Source organism: Papilio polytes, unplaced genomic scaffold, assembly GCF_000836215.1.
Source record: "Papilio polytes unplaced genomic scaffold, Ppol_1.0 DF821289.1, whole genome shotgun sequence".
NCBI classification, from domain to species: Eukaryota; Metazoa; Arthropoda; class Insecta; order Lepidoptera; family Papilionidae; genus Papilio; species Papilio polytes.
Genome location: NW_013527915.1, coordinates 5,396,627 through 5,411,444, shown reverse-complemented (window position 1 = coordinate 5,411,444; position 14,818 = coordinate 5,396,627). Strand labels below are relative to the sequence as shown.

The following is a 14,818-nucleotide window of genomic DNA, read 5'->3' as shown; positions in this document are numbered from 1 at the left end:
CGCCAGTGAGAGAAAGTTGGCCGCGGCGAGCGAACGGTCCGCGAGTGGAGCGGCGCGCGCCGCACTGAAACACGCGCTTCGACTACGTCCCGCCACTCTTTGCGCCGCGTTACACCGAAATGTACTTTTAATGCGCGATTTGTAAATTGACTTAAGTGTTTGAACATTTGTTAAGATAGAGACTTGGTATATAAATATGCAGTGTTACCCGAAAATGTCTCCGAAGCGCGAGGCCGGCGAGATGGCGTACGAGGCTGAGCTGGTAAACGCGAGGCGGATGGAGCGTCTAGAGCTGCCGGCTCCACCAGGCAAGGAGTTCCGGGCACCAGTGCTGCTGCAAGCGCCGGCGCCGCACTCCGTCATCCAGTGCATGCGTCCTCCGCCGCCTCCTGCTCCACGCCTACACAAACCCCCTCCCTTCGAGGAGCCCACCAGCTCCATTCCAGATTTAGGTAAGTCTTATTTGTTTTTTGAATTTATGGTATTCTTTAAAAACAATTAAAACTTGGCTCTTGCAACGCCTTCATGTATTTTTTGTGTTGACATAAGGTATATCGGTAAATAAAGTGTGGTTATAAAATAATTGTTTACAATATTTACCAACATAAAAAATTAAATAGAAATGTATGATTAACTGATTTAAAAACGGTATTTTCTAAAGTTGACAACTTATAAGAGTCCATGTCGTCTGTTACAATTTTGCATGGTATGTGAGTGCGGTGCGATGACCTTCGCGATGCGTTTGTCATAATTATAGCGCGGTGTGGTGATTGAATACAATTTTACTTCACCTTGGCCGTCGTGGATTTATACTTCCTGCTTCGGAAAATTGTAACAGCGTTTATAGTTACATAGCAATTTCCGGGTGATGGCGACGCCTCATCAAGGTCGTATTTGTTAACTAACGATACAAATTACTCCGATCTCAGGCCCATTATTAAATTTTAATGTAAACAAATATTACACACACTAAAACAATGTTTTATAAAGTTTTAGTAGTTTTATCTTGTCAATGATACGTATTAATCCTTATTCTAATTTAGACTTAATAAATTAATATAATGTTTAAAGCTAAATAACTGTATGTGCCCGGTTATCGATGTTAGGTCATTGGTTGTCTACAAATGTAAACATAGTCTGTATCAACGTAAATAATACCGAGCAAAAAAAACATCAACATGCAATCTGTGTATATTACGTAAAAGATTATCTATACATATACAAATTGTAAACTTATGTATCCATGTAGAATTGATTTAATTTGACACAGATCCTTTATCGATTAAAGGTAGGTCGCATCGGCATATCTATGGGCAGCACTTCGCTATTTTGGCGAATACCGCAATTCGCCGCCAACCACTATAAAAAAAGATGGACTGATATTTACCGATATTAGAAATTATTACTATTTCACTTTTTTACAACTTTTTTTAAACCTCTTTGCAACCGAAATATTGAAAGACCAGCAACATATCAGCTTCTACGTATTTCTAGTTACCAATATAACTTTCTTATAACTACGATTCTATCTCTATTCCCAAATCAATTATTTTATTGTCTATCAATCAGAGGCTCACGTGCCAGTATCCTGCACAGAGCGTTTTATAAAATGGTAAGAGTCGTCTATGTAGCAATGGCTACAAAAATGGCACAGTTTGGAAAACACCATATCTGCCAATTTATTTTGAAATACAAACATAATGATGATGGTAATTAAAAGAAATGGTAGAATAAAAGAATTGATATATGAAAGAGATAAAACTTGAAGACAATTTCACGACGTCTTCAACGATTATGAACTTTATTTAATCATGATACAAAGAAAAATTGTCAATACGTTTTGTAATTTACTGTTTATCTCATTAGAATCTATTAAAGAAAAAAACTAAAAATATCAGTCAACAAATTCATGAGATCTTTATATTATAAACAGTGTAATAAAAAACACTGATTCTTAGTTTCTATTAGCGGTGTAAATAAAAAACAAAGTTTTCCTCACATTACAAGTCAAACCCGATATCGTGTACATACGAAAATATAAACGTGCTAACAATTTTTTCGCGCATTGTAGATTAGATAAATATCACAAGGTCAGTACGACGAACGCTTATGACGGCGCGTCATTCGATGTCATTAAGGTCACTGTGACATTGGACCGACAACAGTGACAAAATAATAGCACTATCTTATCTGGCAATGTCAGCGGCGCGGGCGCAGGTGCGCGCGACCCCTTGCACCCCGATTGCAGAGCTCAGGTCACGTTCCTCACTGAACCATCTGACTCACGTGATAACGTTGATATATCACCAGAACAACGGCACGCCTACATTTTAACTGCTACCATAACAATGCAAATAAACAGGTTTGAGTGTTACAAATTTAAGCGTTAGATATATTTGCAACAATACAAGTTTACCTTTTTTAAGTAGAAAGTTGCAAACTGCCACCCGACTTCGATAAATTAGCGAAGTGACCACTGGTCCACATTAGCATTTGTCTTCCTTAATAATAACTGCGAATAAAATCAATTGACTTTAATTTGCATAGGACAAAAATCGATTGTCATTTTTTTTTATTAATGCCAATGCACGAATTTACAGTCTTACAATAATAATCCTGATTCATTTTATTGTAGTTATAATTGCTGACGAATATGAGAAAGGGGATAAATGTGCCAAACAAACTATCATGTCGGGAAATTGTCGTCACGATCATAAACAGTTTTAACTCGACCTTTGTAACAAAAATAAACAAACCTCCGGCCACTCTATGGTAATACCCAGCTTAGAGGAGGAATCACTTTTTAATCTTCTTCTAATGATGCCAAACGGGAACGGGTTTCAAGCAAATATAACGAATAATATCGAAGCAAAGGTACATGCTTTCACATTTGAGGAGCTAGCCCAGTTTCCTTGTCTTAGATATTTTATCTGAAACATTACGACACGGATAAAGTAAAAAAAATACTCTGACCGTGACAAATTGACCTCTTGTCGCATAAACTATTTGACCAACTTTGAAAACTCATCCGTTAGAGCGGGCGGACACTTTTCACTAAACTATCGCACAACTGCGTTGTTTGTCGTTTGTTTCGCAGTCAATTCAATCATAGGAATCAAAGCAAGATTAAACAGTTACGCGATATTTTAATCAAAAGTGTGAACGGACTCTTAATATTCTTCTCCGAAATATACATGGTACAATCAAAAATTAGTTTCTAGGTTATATTTTATCATAAAAGCTTTTACTTATTTATCGATGGCGTAATAATGTACATTGTGAGTATAGATTAATCCGCTTATACGCCAAGTCAACTGTCGACTACACCGCGTTATCACTTTAACCTTCTGTAAGAGCAAATTACTTCCTGCTGATATTCATATATTACGCGATATATATCTAAATATATTAAGATAGTACAACTATAATACCACCAATGAATTTACGCGTCGAATTTTTAATAAATCGGATACGTTTTTCAATAAACGATTACAGAATTTAAGATTATTACGTTTATGAAAAAGTTAAGAATGAAACACAAATGTAAATGAAATAAAATAATGAAATTAATGAAAACTATACTGTAAAATACTAGTATGTATTAACAAATTGGATTACTGTTTAATCTCCCAAAAAAAATCATAATTATTTATCGATACTTATAAAAAAGATACGAAATTCAGAAACGTCTCTTTATTATGTCAACATTTATCGATTTCTTATCTAAAAATTCTTAAACAAATAATCCTTATTTAAAATGTATTATTAGGAATACAAAGTTGTCATTGACATATCAATTATCTAAAAGTAAATCGTCCGATATTAGTAGGACATTTCGATAGTGATAAAGGAGCGGTCAATTAAAATCGAAAGTCACGTGTCAATAATTAGCGGAGATTTTTTAATCTAACAATTATTTTATTTACGACATGTTCACAGTTTACTAAAGGGAAATTGTTTAGAATAAACTACCGATTTATTCCTTCGCAAGAGTTATTTCAAATTTACTTTAACGTAATTTCTATAGTCTTTTCAAGCTCTACAAATCATTAACTGTTTTTTGTGTTTCGTTGCTTTTTTATGAAATTTCACAGATAATGCATTTTAACATTAATTTATTACAAACAAAAACATATTAAAATCTTAAAAGAATCAATAAATTTAAGAAAATATAAGATTGTCCGTTCCTCAAAGGGGTTCGCAGATAGGTGAAGTAACTGGTTCCGATTTTTCCATACTCTATTGCTCTACGCATGCGCACTTGTCTTTACATCCACCCTTAAGATAGCCCTCTTTTAATACATCGCAAATCTAGTAGGGAAGTTATATTTAGGGTGCGTATCACTCATTTTAGAGCACAAAATCTTAAATAATATAACCAGAACAGCTATTACGAGGCTTTTTGATGTATAAACGGAAATTTGCGAATACATTTCCGTATAACTTCCGCATACGTGGTATGATACGGTGTAACATAAACAGTGCAAATATATCTCGTACAAGCAGTGCTATAAGCGATTGAATACACAGGGAAGTGTCTACCAGCAACCTTGCTAGAGGTCGCGGCGCGTCATTCGCAACGTTTGCTATGCTTAAACTGTTTCATAACAAGCAATTAACTCCTTTTATGACCGCACACTTCGCTTGTTCACTCATCGAAGTGTTCTATACAAAACTCTGATAAAATCAAACAAGAAATCCTTAAAAAGCGGAATTACCCCAACAGTTTTTTATACTTAAATGACGTTATTCGATCATCTGCCCACACATATAATAATCTGTCAATAAACTACGGAAGTCAAGTGAATAAATAAAACAAAAAATAGTAAATGTTTGTTTTGTAGGTTATTATTTGTAAGGTTAATTGCGGAATCAGTTTTAACAATTGGAACGCAATAATTAGGTAAACGATACAATTTAATTCGAATGCATTTTACATTTACTGAATATTAAATTGAGTAGTAGGTATGGCAACAATATCGATGTTGAGCAGCGAGCGCGACCGACCCTCTCCCCGGCACAACCCCGAGCTACCCTCGACTGTGACCGCGTAGAGGTCACGGACATTCGTAATTCAAAGCCAGATTCAGGGCTTGATTAAACCTATAATAATAACACGACAACCGTCAAACTAAGCCTTATATTAACACCACATTTACCGCATTTAACATTTACTTTATATAACCTTGAATAATATGAAAAAAATATTTGTACTAAGCTTTCCGTGAGAATACTCTGCCACACGTTACGATTAGTTTTAACCAACATATATTTTGATTTTAAAAGTCCATTTCATATTAAGCCATCGAAATAAAAGTCAAAGACATATAGTAAACTTAATACATCAAAAAACATTATTAATTTCGTTTTTTTTTCAGGTGATAGATTTTTTTTTAAGTAAGTGTTCAATACTTATTGTCATTGACCTAATACATTCGTCCTACAAATAATGTAGGCTTATTGCGCAGAAACGTCTTATTTTCGTAAATTGTTATCACACGCGAAGGTCCGCCAGGAATTACGTCTATTGATCTCACGGCCACACCGCGTCATCACACCTATTAAATACAATCCTCACAGTTTGTTTATAGTACGACAAATTTATCTGGTCCAGTAAGCCAAAAGTACAATGGTTCACAGCCTGCCTCCCCGTCGGTGACAAAAATGCTTTGAAAGATTTCTCGTTGGACTGTCTTGTCATGTCACATCATGTATTTAATTTTTTAATAAGCCTTAGACTACAGTAACAATTATTCCCTTTACAAATTTCCAATTCATAGTTACTTAGATATGAAAATAAAAATTTTAAAACAAGAGATTGTATTTGCATATTTTCCGGTAACATATTTTCTGAAGGTCATTGATAAGGAATCGCTCACTAGTTCGACATATAACTACGACGATCGTTAAAATATTGGTAAAATGAAAACTCGCCTGAAATAAAATCAAAAATATGTTTGAAACCTAACGGTAACTTTTGCACGATTTGCAAACGATCTTTAGTTAGAGCAATCTTTACGCTTCAGGGAGAACAAATTAATTAAGTAATCCCTTTATAATAGCTATTTTAAGGAACCTTCCATAAAAAGGTTAATACCAATGGGAAATACAAGTACTGTGAACTATTAGGTACTTTGAATTAAAATGTACGATTTAATATATCCCAAGCCAGATAAATACATATTGTGTTAAATATAGAGCGAGCAGTAATAATATAGACGTAGTTGTGTATCGTTTGGTATCGAGTGGTGGTGCGCGGCTGATCTCGGCCCTGACCCACGCACCGCGCGCGTTGCCATGGTCACGGCCGATCGATGCCGCACCGCGCCGGGAGCAGCCGGGATGCACCCGGAACTGTCACGGCCGACGCTGATACCCTCCCTCCCTCACCGCACTCTGATTCTAAAACTAGGTTTATAATGTAGACATATATTTTCGTAGATTTATGCTAATCTAACATAAGTCGGCATAACGATTTTATTCATGTTAAATCTATGAATATTAAAGAAGTTATGTTTCTAATATGTTTGTTAATGGTTTGTGTAAAAAAATGTATATTTATAAATTACTACGTAGTTCATATAAATAACATAAATAGTGCATTAAGCATTATATTATTAAAGTGTTGTATGTATACGAATAGGTCGCCAAGAATGAGGATCGACCACGCCCTAACGGGATAACAAAATGACAACGCACCGTGCAATTTCTAAAGTAAAAACTGAAGTTCAGTTTTAACAATGTAATACAAAAGTTATGTGCATAGTTCAACAAAAAAAAAATAAGACCTTTTTTGTGGCTATAAAATTAAAAAACTTTATGAATTTAGAAGACCTGTGGCGTTACTAACTTCTTTTTTTAATTTTGCCCAAAGATCGTTTTTATTGTAGGTTTGTTCCACATTCATGAACTTGACATTAAAAAAATACAGAAAAATATTTTAAGTGCAGCTCGTGTTAACCTACTTAAATCGTAAAAAGTATCACATTGTAACAACTTCCTGATATATTTCAATATAAAAAAGCGTAAACAAACTTCTTTGTTAAATGTCAGTAATCAAAGCATAGTGTTAAAAATTTATTTTTTATTAAAAAGCCTTAGTACTAAAAGTCAATTTAGATTAATTACTTAATTGTTATTATACTTTCAATTGTCAATTGTTATGGTAAAAATGTTGAAATCCTTACGTAGAAATATCACTGCATACCTCGGCTGACACCGACATCAAAGTAATAATAATTGTACAATATAGACATAACAGTTACAATAAGGTAGGTTTACTATTTTCAAGGAATTATTTCGTTACTTTTTAGTGTACTGTTTTTTTGAGAATGTTTTGTTTTTAGTGTATGTTTTGTATTTAGTGTATTTTGTTTGGAAGTCGGTTTTGTTTTTTATTAAATAAACACAGGGCTTTTTGAAGTAATTTTAATTTTGTACCAACAAGCTTGAAATATTCCGGAATAAGTATTAGATAGTATACACAGCAATAAACTAAATTATTCTATCACGTTTGTACAGACAGTAGTTGTTTTAAGGCAAAAAAATATTAAACAGTTTAAAATTGCTTCTTTTAAAAATTACAATTTAAGGACCAGAAAAGGGTTCGATAGTATCGAACCTTTGGTACCAGAGTAACAGAAACTGCGAAGCGGTCTCGTTCTGTGACGCCTCAACAAACGACCTGCGTCACGCCGCGCATTGCTGTGGCCAACGGGTCATTACACAGGTGTGTAATGTCAAGCGGAAACATCAAAATTATGTCCGGGACAAAGTATCAAGGAACCGTGATAGCTTCTCTCTTATAATTCTATCCTGTATTTCAAAATGCAAGTGTATTGTTAAATTAAGTCTTTAGAAATTTCCTTCACTTTACAGATCTTTTGATTCTTAATCAAAAGATGTAATATCACTTAAACCAAACAATAAATTTACTATACTATCATGTTTTTGAAAACAGTATCGTAATGAGTTCACTACCACAAAGTTCGTGACCAATGAATATGTCCTCACTATAAATACACAGGCAACAGACGTCACTGCCGCTTGTACTCACACATACACAAGTCGCAAGCCGTCCCTTTTTCACATGAGAGTAAATTGTATTTTTGTCTAACTGCATGTGAATGCCAAGCGCATTTTCTTACGTGCAATCTCCTCGTCGATTCAGCTCGCCTGGTAGTTTTGTAGTGAAATTACACACAGTTGACTTGTTTGACAACTAGCTTGTATTTTGAAGTAGGATTTTCTTACATTTTAAAAAATTTTGTTCTATTAACAAAACAAAACATACTTAATTACATGCTTAGTAGTTCTCATTATTTAATTTTATTTATAAAATTAACAAAACTGCGTATTTTCTGTAAATTAGTTTTAAAAATGGTACAATGTACCACGGTACAAGAGGACTAAAATGTCCAGTTGCACAGAATGCACTTTAATGCAACGAGCTACCAGGGCAGTATGTTAGCGTAGGAGGTATGATATGCAAGTGCATTTTGCAGTGTGAATTATCAGTCAGTACGTCATATGACTCGCTTTTGATTATTATTTCGGAAAGGTCATTCAATAACATTTCGTTCTTTGCACTTCCCACGTTCAGATAATGAATGCACGTTGGTGACAATACAGCATTTTAGTATACATACATTAATTTCTTTTGTTCGTTCTCCAACTGTGTTCCAATATAATCAGATCAAACAACATTTACTTTTTGTTATGTTTAAATATTTTTATTTTAGTATTCTCATAATAGAAGAAAATAATAAACTGTGTTTTTACGTAATCCTGATCATAGACGACGTTGTTTAGTTAATAAAATAACAGGAAACATAAAATTAATTGTGGCAACAAATTAACAAGGCATCATTTTTGGCCCGGTTTTCATTCCTTTTTATATATTTATTCATATTTATAGTAAAGAAAGATAGTTTTGTAAACCATCGTCCGCCCTGTACTGCTACATTCACGGCTGCAAACATGCAACCACAACCCGAATTCATTCACAAGTCATAACACGGCCTATATAATAAAATATTTTTCTTTAAGACAATAATCTACAGTTGTAAAACTATCACATATTATAGTTGACAAAATATTCAATCACAACTGTGATAAACATGATTCAAGAATTTTTTGGACACACAAAAGTCTGTGAGTAACAAATACGTATAGTGTAAATTGATTCTTCTACCCTTGCGGCGATTATGACATGACATACATAATTCATAATCTTACTAATATTATGAATGCGAAAGTTAAGATGGATGGATGTCTGCTAGAGCTTGTAGCCTAAACGGCTGAACAGATCGCGATGAAATTTGGCATAGACGTGAATGATAGTCTGTAAGAACACAGGCTACTCACTTTTGTTTTTTAATGTCACCATCACTAAAAGATAAAACGTAAGTGAATATTGTCTCCTATTTGTATTTCTGTTTCTTGTGCATTTGACATACAAATGCAGTCTGTTGATTTAAAAGCGTGCCATTATTGTGTTTACATTAGTAATTATGAAACTGCATCGAAAGTAGATAATGCTCTCACTTTTACTTAGCACTAGTAGAGGCGGTTACGTGGCGCATCGACGTGTGTCGCTATCGTTGTTGCTTTCTAACCAGTGAAGGTGAGGTGCACGGTGGTCGGTGCACGGCGCAAGCGCACGTCGTAGGCCTGCAGTTCAAGTTTAGTGTTGCGCGCGGGCGACGATAATTGCAGAGATCGTTGCACTTCTAACGCCCTGCGCCGGGGCAACGAACGCACGCAGCTGCCCGGGAAATAGATCCCGTCCCGACTATTTCAGAGCGGCCGCTTAGATACCAGTCGCATGTGCATCGCTCGACGCACTAACGACCTACCTGTAACGTGATAACGCAAAAAAATATTAATGCGAACTCGTACCACTCCCGATGGAAAAATACGCCTTATGGGACTCGATCGAATAAAACTTGCTCGACGTCGAACAATGTCACATAAACGATACATACATAAGTGGATAATTTTTTCTGTCGTTTATTTTTATCGGGCATCATGTTACTGTGGCTGGATGAACTTGAACTTAAATATGGAGCCGTTCCGACATTAGAAGATTGTTATGAATGTAATCATTAGATTTATTTAATCAGATTATGTACAGATGTAGCGCATATTGTCGACACAATTAGTAGCGTGAAGTTCAACAGGACATTGCACTTTAGATGCAATTCAAATGCGCGTGCGCATTCGTTTGCGAAAGTGATTCATGATTGCTTCTAGACGTTTTCAAGGCATCTGTCTCTTATACACTACATGTATTTTTCTACGACGTGATTGCGATAATTTTTCTGTTAAATTCTATAAATATTTATGTATGTGAAATATTGATTAATTATGTAGAATATAACTCAGAAAACGAAAATTTATTCAAACAAACTGAATCAGAATCGAACGAAGACTGATATTTGAGATCATTTAGTGTAATTTCCAAGTATTTTGTAGATTTACATTACAGCTCATAATCGCAGTACTATCCAATTAAGAAGTCGACTTTTTAATTTACAACAACAAAAATATTTGAATGAAAAATTGACATAGGTATTTGAATATTTTTTTTATTTGTGAGGAACCTTAGAATAAAAACCGCTAAACCTTAAATTGGAGAAAATAGTGATTTTGCGTTTTTTAAAATGCAAGTAAGTACAAATTTACTCAAGTTTCTATAAACGTGTTATTGTAAGTTAATACATATAAGAGTCGTTTGAACTCGGCTCGGTGGGAATGTTGGCAATATAAAAAAAAAACTGCAGCGTTAGAAGTATCTAAGCAAGGCGAGTGCAGTGGCCGCACAGTGCCACTGACCCGCAAGAGAACGTTCGTAGCGCCCCGCTACGAGACCGCTACGAAAGCGCGCGATCTACTCCCTGTAGAACTAGCCTGATCACACGTCGTTCACTTTAATTATAAATGAACATATCTGGGTATATTCACATAGACTATTTACTATCATTTATGTCGTTTATTATATCTTTTTATTTTTTTGGGCTTATTGACACAAATGTTTAAACACATTATCGTACCCTAAATTAGGTTTTCACTGATGAGACGTAATTAACGTTGTGTCGAGTGACTTTCAATTGCCACTGCAGTGGGATGATATAAGGCAACAATAATAGCCAACTGCGTTTCATACATGTTTAAGTTTATGCCTAAGATGACAAAACATGACTATAAAATAATCATCAACTTGAATGAAAGGAGGTAGATCATTTTATTAAAAAATTCTAACCTAACGCTGGTATTAAATTAAAATGTTATCAGTATTTTTAAATATCGCTTTTCACACATTACACATGGCGAAACTGGATTTCCCTGAAATTATCTGTCCATAGCCAAAGCCATGACGTGTTTTAGATCAATATATTCAGGGAATTCCGTACCCATCTTCTAAGCCAAATAGCTCGACCTACATATTTACTATGAGTCATACCAGATTATACAAGAAGTAAGAACTTTTTTTTCATTACAATTTATTTTAAAGTAATTGTTTTGTTTTCTTTTAAAATTAAAGAGAAAACGTTATGTTTTACGTAAATTATAAAAAGTAAAAATATTAAGAACCTTCTGGAAAGTCTACCCATCAAATGTGTTAAACTTGTTAAAAAAATCCTCTTTAAACTTAAAATCTCTCATTCTCATTTAATAACAAACAAGATCTATTTATTATATATAGTATTTCTCGGAAAGAAGGTTCATATAGCATACCAGGAACACAGAAGCGACAGGAAGTGCAAAGAAAGCTTAAACGTGAGTTCTGTCTAGCCAAGCAATTGGTAAATGCAGCTTTAAAGCTAACAGTTACAAGCCCGTGATCAAGTTTTCCGGAAGGCGCACTACTATATTATTAACTATAAAACGATAATAACACGGCCAGTAAAATTACGAAGCACGTTTAATATCAGAGCTATTTCACTTACCTCCCTCACTGCAAGACTTTTATTACTCCATATTCCGGTCATAGAGAACTTTCGATTCCTGTATCTACTGATACATTGTACTCAACGTTACGTTCTTTCAACATCTAAGAATAAAATATTTTATATGTTTGATTCAACTCAAATTAATCTTTACGCCAAGTCATGTGCCCTGATCAACTGATTTTAGTATGAAAATATCTAGCGTTAATATCGTCTGACAGTAGCGCTATAAGTGATTTCTGATCACTAAAACGTTTGCTCTCTTCTATTGGAACCAAATAAGAGTTGGGGATAATGGAATTGTCGTTATATTAATTCAGATTCAGCGGGTGCGGGCTTGCAAGATTTTTGCCGTTTGCTGGCCCCGCATACAGATGCGGAGTGCAGCCGAGCCGGGCGACGACCCGCGCGCGGCGCTTGACCCCGCCGCACCCCGCCCGCGCCATGCACCTCGGCCTTTACTCTCCACCTCCAATGTCAAATATTTATTAAAGGTTATTCGACATACACATAAATAATATCGTAATACGATGAACTGCACAGAAATGAGCTCTGATGTAAGATTATTCAATATTCCGAAACCTGAATCATGACATGACGCTAACGACGCTTCTTACTTAAAACTCGTTTGAAATGTAGGCAAAATAAAAGTATGAACATTGAAGGATTTGGTATTAAAGTAATACTCAGATGTCGTCAGACGTCCTTAGAAGGTCATTTAATAATATACTTAAGTATGTAATATGTTTCTCGTACCATTAAGATGCAAGACAACTGACATTTGACGGACAGATTTTTAAATTTTAGCTGTACTAGGTATAGAACTACAAAGTTGTCATTTTAATTTAATCATATAGAAATCTGCATTATGTGGAGGAATGTAAGTTATTCTATATAGGTTGCAAGGCGCCTAACTATGTAGGTCGGAGACGTAGCCTCTTTAATAAACAAGGTAGTGAGTCACAGGAGGAGGCGGTTCGATGCCACCATATTTCACAATGCCTTAGTTCAGAACGCAAGATGAATCGATGGGACGATTGGAAAATAGATGTATACCTAATCCAAGGTTTTCAAACTAAGCACAATCTTTTATAGATACAAAATTGTTATAATTATAAGACCTTTTAACGTACCTATACTGTAAGATATCTTAATTTCTAATCAAGTTAATGAACTTGGTAAGTTATAGGAGTTTTTTAATTGCTGTTAACGTTAATTTGAATATAAACCATCTTTAGACACTTTTAAATAAGTTGTTTTTGACATAAATTGAATATTTTTTTTTATTTATGATAAGTTTAAGCTTATTCACACCGTTGTTTTGTGTCTACGTGGCGAAACTTAATTAAATCCAGCTGTTTAGCGAACAGCTAAAGTTGCTTTGTGTATTGTACAGTATGTTCTATTTTCTTACTATTATCTGATATTTTCTATATCTATCGGAAAGGAACTGTGACCTCAAAGTTTATCAATACAATTTAGCGTAGTTGTCCGTCTCGTATTGATTTAATAGCGGGATGCGTACGATTCCAAGCTAATATGTTATTTTAATGTAGTAACGAGATGTACCAGGGCCGCAGAAGTGGCGGGAGTCGACGGCCGCGCCCAAGGCCCGCACGGTCAGGGACACGCTATCTAACTCGATTACAAATACAATATTGTAATGAAGGCGTTCTTCTGTATACTTAATCACAACTTAACTTATTTGCGCTGTTATTCTAAAAGGTGGAGGTTTTACATAATATTGAGTATCATATTCCACTTACGCAAAGTTTCCATTTTTTTGTCACAAGTATAATATTACTGTTATCAATGATTTAGATATTTATGCTTTGGTTGTTCAAAATGTATTAACGAATTTTACTAATAAAAGGTTAGACTTTTTAATCAAATGATCTAACTACCACGAAACAAACAAACATGTATAAAGTGCAGGTGCCTACTATTGGTACCCTATAACCCACTGCAGTGACAATTGAAACTCAGTCACTCGACACTTTGTGTCTGCATGTCATTTTTGAATTCAGAACTCCAAAATTGAGACGGCTATCCACTTTGCGATTTTGGTACTCACTTTAAAACAAGGTAAATTGTAAAAAGCACATCTCATGCTTCTGAAGATTGGTTTAAAAGATATTTTTTCCAAAAAATCTGGTCCCTTTTCTACTTGAATAATCATGCAAGGCTTCTCAGACATGTCAAAAGTTGTTTCCCCTGACGCGGTGTCTTTGAAATGCGGAATAACACGCGACCGAGCTAAAGTTACTATTACTGACGGCATTGTAAATTGCAATCACACCCCGCATGTAATGCACGTTTGTATGTATGTCTGTTAGGACGTCGGTGCGGAAACGAGGTGCGTCGAGCTTCTCCCGTCTGGCCCCACACCATCGCCCACCCTGTCTGCAAATCCCCCCGCCTCATGCACCTCCCCCTCCCTATCCTCCCCGCCTCCCCTAGTGTAATTCACTCTCACTAACCCACTGCAGCACAGTCGATCATGCATATCGCATAGTCTATCTAATTCAAGGCGACTACGTCGTATGCAAATAAAGGTGTGGTCCAACATACATTTTTGAGACTTTCTACGAAGTATCTGTTACTAGTATTATTCATTGTTTATAAAACACTTTGCTACATGTACATTAAATCAAATATTCTCTGACTATCCAAAATCAAACATATGGTAATCGTTAAGATCAGATCGTGAGCAGAATGCTTTAACTCTGAACAATATTAGTTGATTTATTTCATTTTTTTAACAGTTCAATGTGGTATGATAAATAAACAAACTATAATTATAACCACATATGTATGCTATAACTTGCAATATACAGGAGGTTGAAGTTTTTATTTCAAACTATACG

At 35.0% G+C, this 14,818-nt stretch overlaps 1 protein-coding gene across 1 annotated transcript in view; it reads left to right on the top strand.

The window, feature by feature from the left end:
• The window catches only part of LOC106109149 (retinoic acid receptor RXR-like), a 71,248-nt gene continuing 56,430 nt past the window's right edge, over positions 1-14,818 (top strand). The window contains exon 1 of the mRNA XM_013290554.1: positions 1-452. Coding sequence (XP_013146008.1) covers positions 197-452 — 256 coding nt within the window. The 5' untranslated portion in view covers positions 1-196. The remainder of the gene's footprint in view (positions 453-14,818) is intronic.